This window comes from Molossus molossus, unplaced genomic scaffold, assembly GCF_014108415.1.
Source record: "Molossus molossus isolate mMolMol1 unplaced genomic scaffold, mMolMol1.p scaffold_m16_p_9, whole genome shotgun sequence".
Classification (NCBI taxonomy): Eukaryota; Metazoa; Chordata; class Mammalia; order Chiroptera; family Molossidae; genus Molossus; species Molossus molossus.
Genome location: NW_023425403.1, coordinates 15079305 through 15094272, shown reverse-complemented (window position 1 = coordinate 15094272; position 14968 = coordinate 15079305). Strand labels below are relative to the sequence as shown.

The window sequence follows — 14968 nt, the reverse complement described above, 5'->3', positions numbered from 1 at the left end:
TTGTTGCAAAAAAATTTAAGAATTAAAAGAAGTACCTTTTTTTCCTACTCACATAAAATTGCTTAAACAAATAAAAGTCACGACACTCAGGACTGGAACACCAATCCTCCCAAAAAGCAGTAATTTAATCTGTTTAAAACTATAAAACCAATGAAAGTATTTTCCCAGGACTGTTTATTCTGAGGTCAGATATTGAGGGAAGGGCAAAAATCACAAAGCCTGCTCCAAGAAAATGCCTGACGTGCAACCACAAGAAACACAAGACTCTGCCCTTCATAAAGCCCATAAAGTATCTCTGATATAACACAGAGACAAATGCTCGTGGGATACACACATTGGGACTGCATGAAAAGAATCCTATTTTCAAGCTGCCTGATAAATGAACTCTTTTAAAATGTATTCTGCCTTAAAGCTACATTTTTTTAAACACAAGATTCCTGTGAAAGACCCTATGAAAATTAAATAGCTGCCATCATCAGTTTAAGCCATTTCCATTTAATTAACTTATTCATTAGTGTTACTAATTTGCTGAGTGTCTACTCTGTACCAGGTACCCAGGCTATTTATCAAAAGGCTCCTAAGCAGTAACAGTGCCTACAGATTACCTGACTCTGCCACTACCTGCCGGGGTTCTTCTAGGAGCAAGAGGGAAATCTCAGCCTCATGTGGCCTGAGCCAAAGGGGTTTTATTGGAGTATAAATATCCAACAAGAGCAATGCTGCGCTGGCTTCAGACTCACTAGGGGTTCAACACACCCAGCTCCTCACCCTTGTCTCTCAGTCAGCCTAGCAAAGACTCAACGCATTTCACCAGGTCAATGCTTATCCTAAAATCAGTCAGTGTGGTCACAGGAAAGGCATGGTGGAGGGGCATGCCACACCGGAAACACAGGGACTCAGAGCAGAGCAGGTACAACCTCGCGGAGGGAGAACGGATGATGGCAGCCCAGCCCCGGCATGTCTACCGCAGTCTATCCCCGGGGCCGTCACCCAAGTAGTCATCCCACCACACACCTTCATCGCATCGCTCCCTAGTCAAGGCCTCGATGGCTCCCACTGCTGTTTATCAGGGCCTTCCACAACGTGGCCCTAACCCTAACCCCAACCCTGTTAGCAGGTTCCTTTTAATACCCCAAACCATGGCCAGTATCGTATGATAGATGCTACCTTCCAAAGACACGTTGATCCACCAGAATGTATATGTAGGAGGTGAATCCTTCATTCTGCTTCTTCCTCGATCAATATCTACTTAGCCGAGAGGGCCCACGTCGTCAGCCTTCCCTCCTCAAGCACCAACTTTGCTCTGGACGGAGCAGCTTCAGCCTGGACACCAGGAGGGGGAGGACTGAGATTCGGGAAGACTGAAACACAGTGGGAAACAGACTCCTAATCCGAGGGGTCCGGACAGACCAGGGGTAGATGTTGGCAGAAAAGTCCATCCTAGTCACCTTGATCTAGTTTTTCAGGTAAGGTGGAAAGGAAGGATGGGCTCATGCAGACTGCTTGGTTACGCCGACTGCACTGAAACTGCACGGAAAAGGACTGAGGACTCTGCAGCTGTGTGCCTGTCAGGAGGGTCTGCAGTGTGTCAGCGTCCCGAGTCTACACGTTTGCTGGAAAAGGTCAGTCCTTTCTCCACACAGGAAAACGGGGCACTCGGTGCACATTATTTCTGTACATTTTTGAGCCATCTACGTATCTCCGACTAATTCCAAAACATACGGTTATACTCTGTGGGAAATGTGAGCTTTGCAAAACTTGCTTTTCAAAGAAAAAACAATTAGTTCAATTTCCTAAACAGATAAAGATATTGTATCCAGCTTACGTCAAGGTGAAGAAAATACCTCGATGATCTCAGTCTTGAATGCCTATAAGTGGGCAGGTTGTTGCATTCTATCTACCTGTATAACTGTTCAAACAGGAGATGTGACTGTCACTGAACTAAACTTAAAAAAATTTCCTGAGAGGGAGAATAAAGCTAAAATGGTTAGTGACACGAAACCATGGCTGCTTATGAAATGAGAGCGCTAGGGATTCTTGGAAAAGGCAGAGCAGAGAAAGGGAGCCCATTTTTGCCCAGAGGACTCTATAAACACCATGCCAGCAGCCAACTGTCATAAATAGCAAGCCAGGCACTTGAGAGTTTTGTACGGGGCCCATGTAATTTATTTTGGTAGGTTGACCCTGGATGTGTAGGCTTCAAAGAACATGTGCTCTTGAACGAGCGGACAGTCCCAGGATTTATTTCAACACCACCTTAAAATAACCTCCACCAAAAATATCATTTCCAACCAGCACAAATAAGAGAAAAAGAGGAAGAAAGATGCTAAGAGGAAAACGAAGAGCAGATGCCGGGCCCACTGTGACCTAGAGAACAGACCTATGGAGCGACCTATTGAAGATAGCTGGTTGAAAAACAACAGTCATTCAAACAAATAAAATAGTACGGAAGAGTACGACCTTGCCAAGACTACAGAAAGTCAAAGGTGGATTTGCGGTGACGATCTCCCTGTAAAAGTACTCCTAAAATTCTAAAAACGTTCTGAGGTTGACATATTTTTGACAAAGGCAGCAACAGCAAAGTCGACACCGTCTACTTATATAGCTCTTTGGGAACGGTAAGAAAACATTTTCCTAAGGCCAGGTTGTGCCAAATGGAACTCACTGCTGGTCCAAGGAAAGGTCGAGACAGCCTGGGCACAGAGAACCAAGTCGCCTTCCCCGCCTCCCACCATCTTCTGGCAAGTCCCAGTGCCAGAGGACGGAGGGGCACAGCCCGCCCACGCAGGGCAAGGCCAGGTTCCAGGTCATTTACACATTCCCAGGCCTCACCCCCGGGCTCCAAGTCCCCGAGGACAGACTTCATAATTGGCACCACATTTTTCTCCTTCTCCTCTTGCCGGACAGCCGCCTGGAGCCCATCAGTTCCGTTCTGGGAAATGAGCAGAAAGCAGACACAAAGATGGGGCCTCTGGAGGCCCAGCAAGAAAGGCTGCACCACTGCCCGGTGGCGTGAGCCTGGGCCACGGGAACGCCGCGGACTGCGCTCGCCCAGCACGGCATGTTCCCCGGCCTCACGCCCGGGACGCCCCTCCATTGCCCCTTCCCCTGCCCACGGTGACGCGCTCTAGCCTCTGAACTGCGGCGACACCTCTGGTCATTAGACCTACTTCCCATGGATCCTCCACGGCCATTACATTCTGTTTACTGTACCACTCTACTTGTTCCCGAGAACACACAGGGCCAGCAAAAGTAGGTGTGCAGTTTGAGTACACGAAACCGAGTTTACTCTTGTATTATTATTTATTCACTACTGTATTATTTTCCATAGGAGCAACTGTAAACCTGCTCTAGGTTTCCTCTAGGAAGCACCAGCTCTCCTTTTCTTTGGTGTCTTGTTTTCCCTGCAGCACCATGAGAACGCTAGACCCACACGGACATGGGAACTTCCGTTAGAAGAAGGGAATAGGACAGAGTCCTCGACTCATTCATTGGCCTCCTCAAACAACAGACTGGAACAATGATTTCAGAGACGTAACAACCTTTATCTGTAGGATCTTTAAGGAAAGGATCTTTTTTACCTTTTTATCCTAATGCCTAGCACATGCCTGTGCTCAGGTCTCTGTCCAGTGAGTGACAATGGACCCCGCAATAGTAAAAACAAAGCAAATGAGGGCTCTGAGGTAGGAACACACATGATGACCCAGGACTGCTTCGTGATTGAGTTTGAATTTTTAGGCAAGAAGGTTAGGAATATTCCACTGTGGAAGAGGTTGCAAGTACAAGAAACAGAATTTAAAAATTGCATCTGCAAATGTGAAAACGAAACGCCATGTAACTAAAATGGACCGGAAACTTACTTTTTCTGTAGCTGGGGTACAGCACGCAGCTGCAGGGGGACAAACGGTCTCAGCAGCTGATGTGAACGCAGCCAGCAGGTAAAAATAAAAGCTGCACCATTAAACCAGATTAGAGGGTCTTGTGTGTGTGTGCGTTTCCCTTTGCCCTTTTAAATCCAATTAGTCTTCATGCTGGGTAGAGGTTTCCCAGTTGGTGTATAATCTGAGAAGTTTCGGGAAAGTTAGTTTATCTTTGCTCTAGGTCATAAGTTCCTTGTGTGGTTGCCATATACGAATACATAGCTCTTCATAAGTCTTTATTTGGGAATTTGAGACTCTTCAAGACACCAGTGTCCTGCCAGTGGAAGGGCACACTGTGGAGCTGACCTCGAGTCACTGTGCAAAACGTTTCTGCAGGCTGCCGGTGGCCCTCGGCTCTGTGAGAATCCTTGGGATTCAAGTTTTGGTGGCAAGGTTTTTAACTTTATAGCAAAACTAAAATTGTGGGGTTGGACCAAGTCCAAGTATACCATTCCTATTGAAAGCCATACTTATGTTTTCTTGCAAAATGCTTTTGAATTACTAAAATATTAGCATAACTATGTAAAAAAACTAGAGGAAAAAGAAGAAGAGCCAAGGCTGAAGATACTGAAGTGTGGACACATGTCACGTTACACCATGTCCTTGGTTCAGGGGATAGTCACTGTGCACCTCTCCGCTGTGCCAGGCCCTGCGTGTTCTGGGTGCTGGGGATTAGCTGTGGACAAGACAATGTCACTGCTCACACACGCTCTGCCTGGGGATGCATGGGCAGGGGGACAGGCAACAAACAATACACAAGTGTAAGAAAACAGGACAGACAGACACACGTGCCAGAGGTGCTGGGACGGAAGTGAAAGCAGGATGAGCAGCTGGGTGTGGAGGGGCATCGACACGTCCAGGGAAGTCGTCTGTAATAACATGACTGGCTCTTGTAAGAGAGAAGCAAAGTCAGTGACAGGCAGCCACGAGGAACTCTGGGGAAGGAGCATTCCGGGCAAAGGGAACAACACACGAAAGGCCCTGGGCCGGAACTGCTGGGACAAGTTCAAGCTCTATAAGGAGGTGGAACGTCTGATGAGCGTCTGTTGGGGGGGAGGAGGGCAGAATAAGAGACGAGGTGCCACAGGTAGCCAAAGCGATTCTAAACAATTGCAATATTATTTTATTTTTTTGTCGTTTAATTCTTTTCTACAATGTGAGTTCCGTGGAACTAGGAACCCGGTCTGTCTTGTTCACCATTGGATCCCCAGGGCCTAAAACAGGACCTGGCATCTAGGAAGCACTCAAGGGACATTTGCTGAAGGCTTAAGTACAAGAATAAATGTACGGATGGTGCATTGAATCTATCCACTTAGCTCGAGAAGGCAGAACCCTTTCCTCCAGTTGCCATGACTCAGGCTGGATGGACAGTCCACTGCGGTGTGCGCGTGAGTGTGCATGTGAGTGTGCGCGTGAGTGTGCGCCTGCACCTCCACACGTCAGTACCTTGAGCTTGGCCGCAGGCCCTGTGGAGTGACACTTCCTTTAAGAGCCTGGCGATACATGTATATCTCCGAGACTCTGATAAACAGAGTTTTAATAAGTGAAAAAGAAGAGAAAAGTAAACATACAATTTTTATAAAGTTGTCATAGCCTGCCACAAAATTTTAAGTGAGGGTTATTTTTAAACTATTTTAAATGGCTGTGGGAGGAAGGGTTGGGCTTATGTCCTGGGAAGTACTTCTACTCCCAAAGGCTTCAACTAGCTGTCCACCAGGGGAAAGGGCACTCGAAAAAAATAGTTCAGACTGTTTCTGGCCTAAGAAATATGAGACAAAATGAGCTTTTGGACTCTCTCTGAGTGCAATATAAGAACACAAAACTGAACCATCAGCTGGGACAAAGTCATGGAATCCTGAGTGTTTGGTCAAGAGGTTTAATTTCATGCATACTTCACAGCTTGTCCTGTTCAGAATGGAAAAACCAATAAAAATCAGGATGAGAAAATATATGTCCATCTGCACTGTGAAAACAAGCATGCCAGACACTGTTTTGATGAGACAGAAGTGATGACCAAAATGAATTGGTTAATGCTCTAAGTTCAATGGGAAATGTTGAAACTTGCTAATAAGTAGGTAAAGTAGACAAACACAGGAGGTTACAGTTACATGTCTTTCTCATTCTTCACCCAGGTCTCAAGGTGTACAATCCCTGCACTGGCTCTCATTTGGAAGCTTTAACTGTGGCACAAATGTTACCATGTTACTTTCACCCATTGAGACACACAAATTACCAAGTATTAGAGTGGAATAAGATATAAATAGATAATTTGAAAAGTAACAAAATGGTCAATAAACATATTGTTGAAAACACATCAACCTCACTAGTAATAAAAATATGATGAAATAACAAGATGTTATTCCCCCTTACATTAGCAAATGTTTTTAAAATAATAAAGCAATGGTACAATGAGAAAGACACTATACCGTGTTTCCAAAAATTGATACAACTTTTTGAAAAACCATTTGGCAACACAGATCAACCATAAAACTGTTCATCTCTGTGAAAGAGTAATTCCATTTCTGGATCTATCCTAAGGGAATAATCACATATGCAGATAATTAATAAACAAAATGTTGATCATAACATTGCAATGGCCTTCTGGGGAAATGGTTAATTTGATAATGATATTTCCATAGGATTAAAAAAAATCAGATAGTATTCTAAAAGCATGTTTTCAAAGATCACAATATAGTAAATTAAAAGAAGCATACTATAAAACTGAACTGGGTGGTCCTAAATCTCTAAACAAAAAGTTTGAGTAGCCCTTACCGGTGTGGCTCAGCGGCATGTCATCCCATGGACTGAGAGGTCCTGGTTTGATTCTGGGTCAGGGCACATGCCTGGGTTGTGGGCTTAATCCCCAGTAGGGGGCATGCAGGAGGCAGCTGATTGACGTATCTCTCGCACAATGATATTTCTCTCCCTTCCTCTCTCTCTAAAAAAAAAAAAAAAAATCAATAAAAACCTATTTTTTAAAAGTAATATACTTTTATAACCTAGGAACTATTTGTTAAAAGAAGATAAAAGAGAGAATGCTTAGTGCAGATGGTATAGTGGTGATGAATGACACAGAAAAAGCTAATCTTCTCATGCCTCTACTGAGCTCTCTCCATCACAGAGAAAACTTGCAAATGAGACCATTATTTTCAAATGGATGCCATGGAATTTTGTAATTACAAGATGGTGAGTTTGACATTAATACTAGGCAAGATTCTAAAATGGGTTTCTTTAATGGAATTTTGTATGACCCTAGAAAAAAAATCATCAATCAGCAGAAACATCAAGGATTCACTCTGTGATCACTGAAGACTAGTTCGTTTCTTTCTTTGAATAAGCTCATTGAAGAGGTGGTGGAGGACAAGTTCACCAGATGGTAAATGACATCAAGCTGAAAGAACTGGTACATCTGTTATTAGAATCAAGATGCTGGGAGATGAGGGCAAGCGGCCTTAGTCACCAAGAAGCCACATCTGCCTATCTAGTTTCTTCCCTGGATAAAATCACAGATGAGGTCATAGAGGGCAAGTTCATCAGTGAATGGTCCCAAACTGAGAGGAATAGCAGATGTGTATCAGGATCTAAAAACAGAGCTAGGGATTAAGCAATAAGCTAAACCCATGAGACAATATTCAACATAGATAAGTGCAAGATACCATCCTTCAATAAAAGAGCAGGGAAGACTTCCCAGCATAAAGTGTGGAGACAACTTCTGGGTTCTCTTCCACGGTAAGCTCACCAGAAGGCCACTGAGCCGGGACACGATGATATACACAATTAAAAAGTAATTACCAAACATTACTCTCCCAATTCAACCAAAACTAAAGTCATCCTGTGTTTCTGTAACCCACTGAGTAAAGTAAACAGGATGGTAAAGGGACTTAAAACCAAGGCACCGGGTGGTTGCCAGACAGGTGGTACTGAGCAAATGACTCAGGCAGGAGGAAAGGGTTCAGAAGATGCAGCATCAAACGAAATACTTGAAGGGCCATTTCCTGGAAGGAGGGTTGATGTATTGGACAATATCCCAAGGGACCAAGCTGGACCCAATTACTAAAAACTACAGTGAGACAGATGCTGACAATATAAGGAAAACGTAACTGTGAGACCTGTCCATGGTCATTAGGGACTGCCAAGGGACACAGTGAGTCTCCTGCATCAGAAGTATGAATCTCAGGGTAGCTGGGCACTTGGCTCAGAAGAAATTCAAACACGATTCTGGTCCATTCTCCCTCTGGATGCCTGAAACACCTCCATGTCTTCTCTGAGGAGTCAGCCCAACTCTGCTTAGACACCTCCAGTCCTTCAAGAGATAAACTAATTTCTCTTATACGAACACATATAATTGCCGGGGGGTGGGAAGGTACTTCTCTATATCAAGCAAAGACCTTCTCCTCTGCTCTTTGTTTCTTTTTTTTTTTTGTACAGATAGAGTGGGAGGGAGAGAGAGGAAGAGAAAGAGAGAGAGAGAGAAACATCGATGTGAAAGGGACACATCGAGTGGGATGTGAAAGGGACACATCGAGTGGCTGCCACCTGCACGACCAACCAGGGCCGGGGACAAACTGCAACCGAGGTACATGCCCTTAGTGGGAACCGAACCCGGGTCTCTCCGGACCGCAGGCCAACGCTATAACCGCTGAGCCAAACTGGCCAGGGCTCCTCTGCTCTTTGGAACTACAAAGAATTTGACTAAAACCTGGACCATATGAGAGGCTTTCAAATACTGAAAGATAGCATGCATTAAGGACCCTTATAAGGCTGTTCCTACTCTCAGTCATTCTACCCTGAGTAATATACATTAATAAAATTGTACCAGGGACTTTCATAAGGGCAAAAAACCCAAATCCCTATACTGGAAACAGATTAAGCAAACTATAGACAAATTAATAATATGCAATCATTAAAACAGTGAATAAATGGATGACTTCTGAATCTAAAATATATACGTACAAAACAATAGTGGACAAAAGTTCACTGAGAGAAAAAACACACTATTTATGACTATAAAAGGGCACATATTAGAAATTAGAAGTGAATTTGTAGTGATATAAGTATAACTGCATGCTCATTGGGTTTTCTCAAAAATTGTTTAACTGTATAACAATAAAAATCTGCATTCCCTTTTGATGTAAACCTATCTATTTGTGCCATTTAAATAAGTATTTCCAAAGACCTAGGTGCTGTATTCTACATAAATCATTCTATATTGTTAGATACATATGAAGAGGAAGAATTTAGTCATGTGATATATAAGCCCTGGCCAGGGGTTAGAGCATCAGCCTATAGACCAAAGGGGTGTGGGTTTAATTCCCGGTCAAGGGCATGTGCCTGGGTTGCTGGTTCCATCCACAGCCCTGGTTGGGGTCGTGCGGGAGGCAGCCAATCAATGTGACTCTCTCACATGTATGTTTCTCTCTCTCTCCCTCCTTCCCTTCCACTCTATCTAAAAATCAATGAAAAAATATCCTCAGGTTAGGATTAACAACAAAAACAACAACAACAACAAAAGATGTAATCACAATTTCCTCAAAAATTAAACATAGACTTTCTATATGACCCAGTAATTCCACTTCTAGGGATACACCTACAGGAGTTGAAAACTTACATTCACATAAAAAAACAAGTATAGCCCCGGCCAGTTTTGCTCAGTGGTTAGAGCGTCGGCCTGCGGTCCAGAGAGACCCGGGTTCGGTTCCCGCTAAGGGCACATACCTCGGTTGCAGTTTGTCCCCGGCTCTGGTTTGGTCGTGTGGGTGGCAACCACTCGATGTGTCCCTTTCACGTCAATGTTTCTGTCTCTCTCTTCCTCGCTCTCCCTCCCACTCTATCTGAACAAAAAATAAAAAAATGTCCTCAGGTGAGGATAAATAAATAAATAAAATATAAATATAAATAAATAAATAAACAAGTATATGAGTGTTCATAACAGCACTGTTCATAACAATCCAAAACTGTGAACAATTGAAATGCCCATCAGGTGATGAATAGATAAACAGAAGGCTGCATATCCAAGGAATGGAATATGATTCTACAGTAAAAAGGAGTAAATTACCAATACATGCTACTGGATGAACTTAGAAAAGATTATACTAAATGAAAGAAACAAGTCATCAAAGGCCACATAGTATATTATTAATATAAAATATCCAGACTGGCCCTGGCTGGTTTGGCTCAGCAGTTAGAGCGTCAGCCCATGGACCAATGAGTCACGGGTTTGATTCCGATCAAGGGCACGTACCTCGGGTGCAATTTGTCCCTGGCCCTGGTTGGGGTCGTACAGGAGGCAGCCACTCAATATGTCCCTTTCACGTCAATGTTTCTCTCTCCCTTCCTCCCACTCTATCTGAACAAAAATGAAAAAATGTCCTTGGGTGAGGATAAAAAAAAATAAATACCCAGCCTGGGCAAATCTACGAGACTGAAGGCAGACTAGGGGTTGTCCTGAGCAGGAGAATGCCATGAGCACGACGAGCAGGTGCTGGGTTTCTCCGGGAAGACAGCGGGGACTGCTGCACAACACGGCAAGTGGACTAACAAGCGCTGAACTGCACACTGTAAAAGGACTGAAATGGTGAATGCTATCTGAATTCTATCTCATTCAAACTATGTATCATCACAAAATGCATATCATTATAGATACACCATACATTTCACGTAACATATTGACCCTCACAGGTCCTGGCACTCGTCCGATTAGAAGATTCACAACACCGTACTTAGTCACGGGTACAATGCACACAGGGCCTGGATTACTACAGCAACACTGAAAATAGAACTGCTAGAACCGGGACCTATTCATCCCGTCCTTGATTCGAATGTTCCTTTACTTAGCGTGTGCTTGCTTGGTGCCAGCAGCTGGGTTAGGTGCTGAGGATACAGGGGTGAACAGGATATGATCCTCACCTTTGTGGGGCTCCTGGTTTAGCAGGGGAGATTGACATGAAACAAACCATCACTCAAATAGAGAACGTGTCCCCAGGCCCGTGATGTGAAGCACGGGGCTCTGCAGTAGGATGTAACAGGCAGATCTGATTTAGATGAGGAACTGGGCAGGAGCCTCTCGGAAGAAATTACACCCAATCTCAAAGGTGAGAGATTTCGCCAGGTGAAGAGAGGACGGAGTGTTCCCCTGACGAAAGGACAGTGCAAAAGTCCTGGGGCCGGAAAGAACCTGACATTTGAGAAACCCACGAGGCCAGTGGTGATCAGTGGGAAGTAAATAATGAGAAGACTGTCACAGAATGAGGCCAGGGAAATAAAAAGAGGTCTGTCCACACAAGGCCTAACAGTCCACTCTGGGGATTCTCACTTTATATCCTGGGTACAAGGGGAAGCCACCCAAGAATCTGAGCAGGGAAGTAATATAACCAACTTGAGTCAAAAAAGGCATCACCCAGGCTCCCTCCGTGGAGAAGGGAGTAGAGAAGAGAAAAAAACAAACCAACCAGGCCAGTTAGGAGGCAATTAGTCTAGTGGCCTCAGACTTGGGGGGGCGGGGGGGGAGGAAGAGAAGACATTTTTACGATCTGCTTTGAAAGGTCATCACATATTCCATTTTACAACTCAGATTTACACATTTGGAAAACATGTCTTCCAGAAAGACCAAAGTACAAAAAGTGGAGATTAGTTAGCCAGGCTCCTTGGACCCATTAACATCCCATCCAGTACCAAACCAAATCCTACAAACATGTCAGGCTTGCCCTAAACTTTTCATATAACTAAGTAGTACTTGAACCTAAATGATCCCTGCACGGTAGTCTCTTATCGGCAAGTTTTCAGAGTGGTTGAAAATGCCAGACAGTGAAGTTCACGACAATGAGTCCAGGTAATGCTTGGTGTCCTCACTTCAACCTAACTACAAACTAATTTGTCTCTGGAACACTGATTCTATACATCAGCGACTTTCAACTGGTGTGCCATAACAATTTTTAAAACACACAACAGCTGTTTAGTTAGGGACACTGACCTCTTTTCCCTTAGATTGTCAAATACAAAAATGACAACAGCTAACACAACAATAGCTATATGGTGTGCATGAATCAAAATTATACCTATTTTTTGTCAGATCAACAAAAATATATTTTTTGGTGTGTTGCCGAATTTTAGCAATTAGTTTAAATGAGATGAAAAAGGTTGAAAATTGCTGTCTAGAGGAATTGTTCTGGGAGAAACACCCTGCTTTGCATATGCTCTGTCAGAGCCTTCGGTTCAACACACACACCCAAGAAGAAACATGTGCAAAGCATTTCAGCTTGTTCAAGTGCGTCTGTCTCCTTAAGTTGAACTCCTGAGCCTGAAGCAGAACACAGAGGCTGTGACAGACACCACAGAGCTTACTAAGGGCGAATGAATGGCTTTCACTGTAGTAGGAAAGCAACTGTGCATTCATTACGCACCCGTGCATTTCTTTAAATAAACCCATGCTACCCACATGGTGAATATCACTTCAAATCCAGAGTGGGTCAGATAGACAACTCTGCGTAAACTCCTTATAAGCCACCTAAGACATGAAATTGTGAAGTTTAAGGCAAGCTACCTATTCAGCACTCCCAGAGTATGATAGAAGCACATAATAAAGATGAGAATAACCATCAATAATTATATATTTTGCAACACACACTCTGCCAGTAGTCTCGTTCTCTTTTTCATTTATACCATGAAAATCATTTTGCCCTTAAAAATGTAAAATGAAAAGAGAGGTTGTTTAACCTTGAGGGGTCATTTCATCATTTCTATCTTTCTCATCCTTAAGGTTCTCAGCTTCTTTAAGGTGGTAATTGATTGGGTACATCATATTCACACAATGCCTGACAGCTATCTCAAATGCTCCTGATACTCCTGACTCCGGGCATGTATGACCCAGCTCTTCTACGAAGGCTTCCCTCCCCCTTTATGGTAGAGCTCATCTTCCACCCATTCTCCCCACCCTGCCTGCTGTCCCTTGTACATATGTCTGTCCAGATTTACAACAGTCTCCTCTTGCTGACTGGGAGCTCCCTGATGCTTCATGCTCCCGGGACCTAACACAGAGCCTGGCAGATGAAAAGTTCGCAAATGCTTGTGGAATGAAATGAATGAATACACGAATCAGGTCCACCCAACCTCTATAGTTTATTTTTTCCACCTGCATTATCCTAAATGTGAATAACCTTCAATTCATTGACATTTCAGGCAATTCTCCATTTTCCCTCATTTCTTTGCATTGCCTCATAGAAAGAAGTACTGATTTGAAGTACTACACTGCTTAGAAGGTGTTTATGAAATCCAGTTTTAAGAATAAGGGAGAATATTGTTGCTGCTCAGGGTTACACACATGGCTCTGTATCGAGTGAGTCTGCATATGGACTAGAGGAGGCCTTTGCTCCCCAGATTCATATTCTATCGGACAATGACAAAAAAAGGATGCCCTTGGCAAGGGCAGAGAAGCCATGAGTTAAATTCATCATTCCGGAGTAAATTATTTAGCAGTACTTAAACCCTAAAAGCTTCGAGCCATCTATCTTGTGGTTTATGGCACTCCCTTCTACATTTACAATTTCCTGATTGTGAAGCAACAATTTAATCCCATCGTGCAAAATAAATACAATTTAAATTTACTGTTGGAACTGACAGTCTCTAGCAAACTAAAAGATTTGTTTCCCACTGACATGAGATAATTATAAGGTAGCTTTTACAAAGAGGTACTTAGGAGCCATTCCAGAATTTAAAAATGAACTCTTCTTACTGGGTAAGTAATGGTCCCCCTGCCCTCATGAGATGAGTGGGATCCCTGGCGCTACCCAAGTTCTGACCACTCAGACCCAGCTTAAACGAAAGCGGCTGTGGTGGTAGTAAGGAGAGATGGCCAGTAGACTTTTCAAATAAATTCTTTCACTAGTTTATAAAGTTTTTATTAGACAGGGATGTGGGTCATCTCTCTACTCTAAATTATATTACAAGTACACGACAGAGGAAGGGTTGGCACAGCCGTCAATGTTTGCAGCGTTAACGGGAAGAATCAGGATCAGTTGCTTTCACCGAGTGACAAAAGCTGGTGTTCCACCCACACCAGTGGACGAATCTATAAGTTGCACTCTTCTCCCCAATGAACGAAACAGGCTGGAAAAGTCAAGAGGACGAAAGGATTGATAACATTGAATCTGCAGTGGATATTGATCATCGCCCCGCGTAAGGTCCACTGCAGCTCACAGCCTGATGATGTGGAGGCGGGAGGGTGAGTTGGGTGAGTCTGAACCCTTAGATTCAACAAGCTTCCCGAGTGCATTCAATCCAACCTGCTCATAACTAGGTTTCTTGCACTTGTCGTTAGGAAGGTTTGTTTCTCTTTCAACTGCTCTGAGCAGAAAAATTTTAAAAATAATATAAATAAATAAATAAATAAGGCAACAGTAACCTAGTGCGGGATCACAAGGAGCATTTATCAGATCAGCAACCCAACTGCTCCACAGACAATTGAGGTTCCCTCCCGTCCACCCCTACATGCACTGCGCACCCCCAAGGACAAGAGGTTAGATGCAGCATCAGCCACGGCTAGGCCTGTGAGGCAGCAAGAGAAAGATGAAGCGCACAGGGAACCGGGAGATGCTCAGGTTCGGCTGCCTCCTCCTCGGATCGCGGTGCAGACTGGGCCAGCGCCCCGCAGGGAAAGCAGGCCTCCGGCCAGCGCAGCATCCATCCTCCCGCTCCCTCCTCCGCCCGCGCCCGCGCCACCAACCTTGGGCGTGCGGATGTGCTCCATGGCGGGCCCCGTCTGCAAGGTCCGAGGTGCACGGCGGCTCACGCACCTACGCGCATCTACAGCGCCGCGGGAGGGGCGTGGGGAGGGGGCTTCGCGCCGGGAGCAGGCGGCTGCGGGGCTTGGCTCCGCCTCCAGGTGCGGCGGCTGCAGCGCACGGCGGGCGTGTGAGCACGAGGCGCCCGCGCGGCCCTAGAGCGTGCGTCTGCGCGCGCCGGCCACCTGCCCTGCTGCCACCTGCCCAGTCCGCCGCCGCCCCACCTCGTCCTGGCTGGGGTCGCCCGAGCGATAGTCGCTCGCTCCTTTTTAA

At 44.7% G+C, this 14968-nt stretch overlaps 1 protein-coding gene across 1 annotated transcript in view; it reads right to left on the bottom strand.

Moving 5' to 3' along the window:
• The window catches only part of MTMR7 (myotubularin related protein 7), a 79341-nt gene extending 64628 nt beyond the window's left edge, over positions 1-14713 (bottom strand). Inside the window, exon 1 of the mRNA XM_036250271.1 lies at positions 14638-14713. Coding sequence (XP_036106164.1) covers positions 14638-14661 — 24 coding nt within the window. The 5' untranslated portion in view covers positions 14662-14713. The remainder of the gene's footprint in view (positions 1-14637) is intronic.
• Positions 14714-14968: the final 255 nt, after the last annotated feature.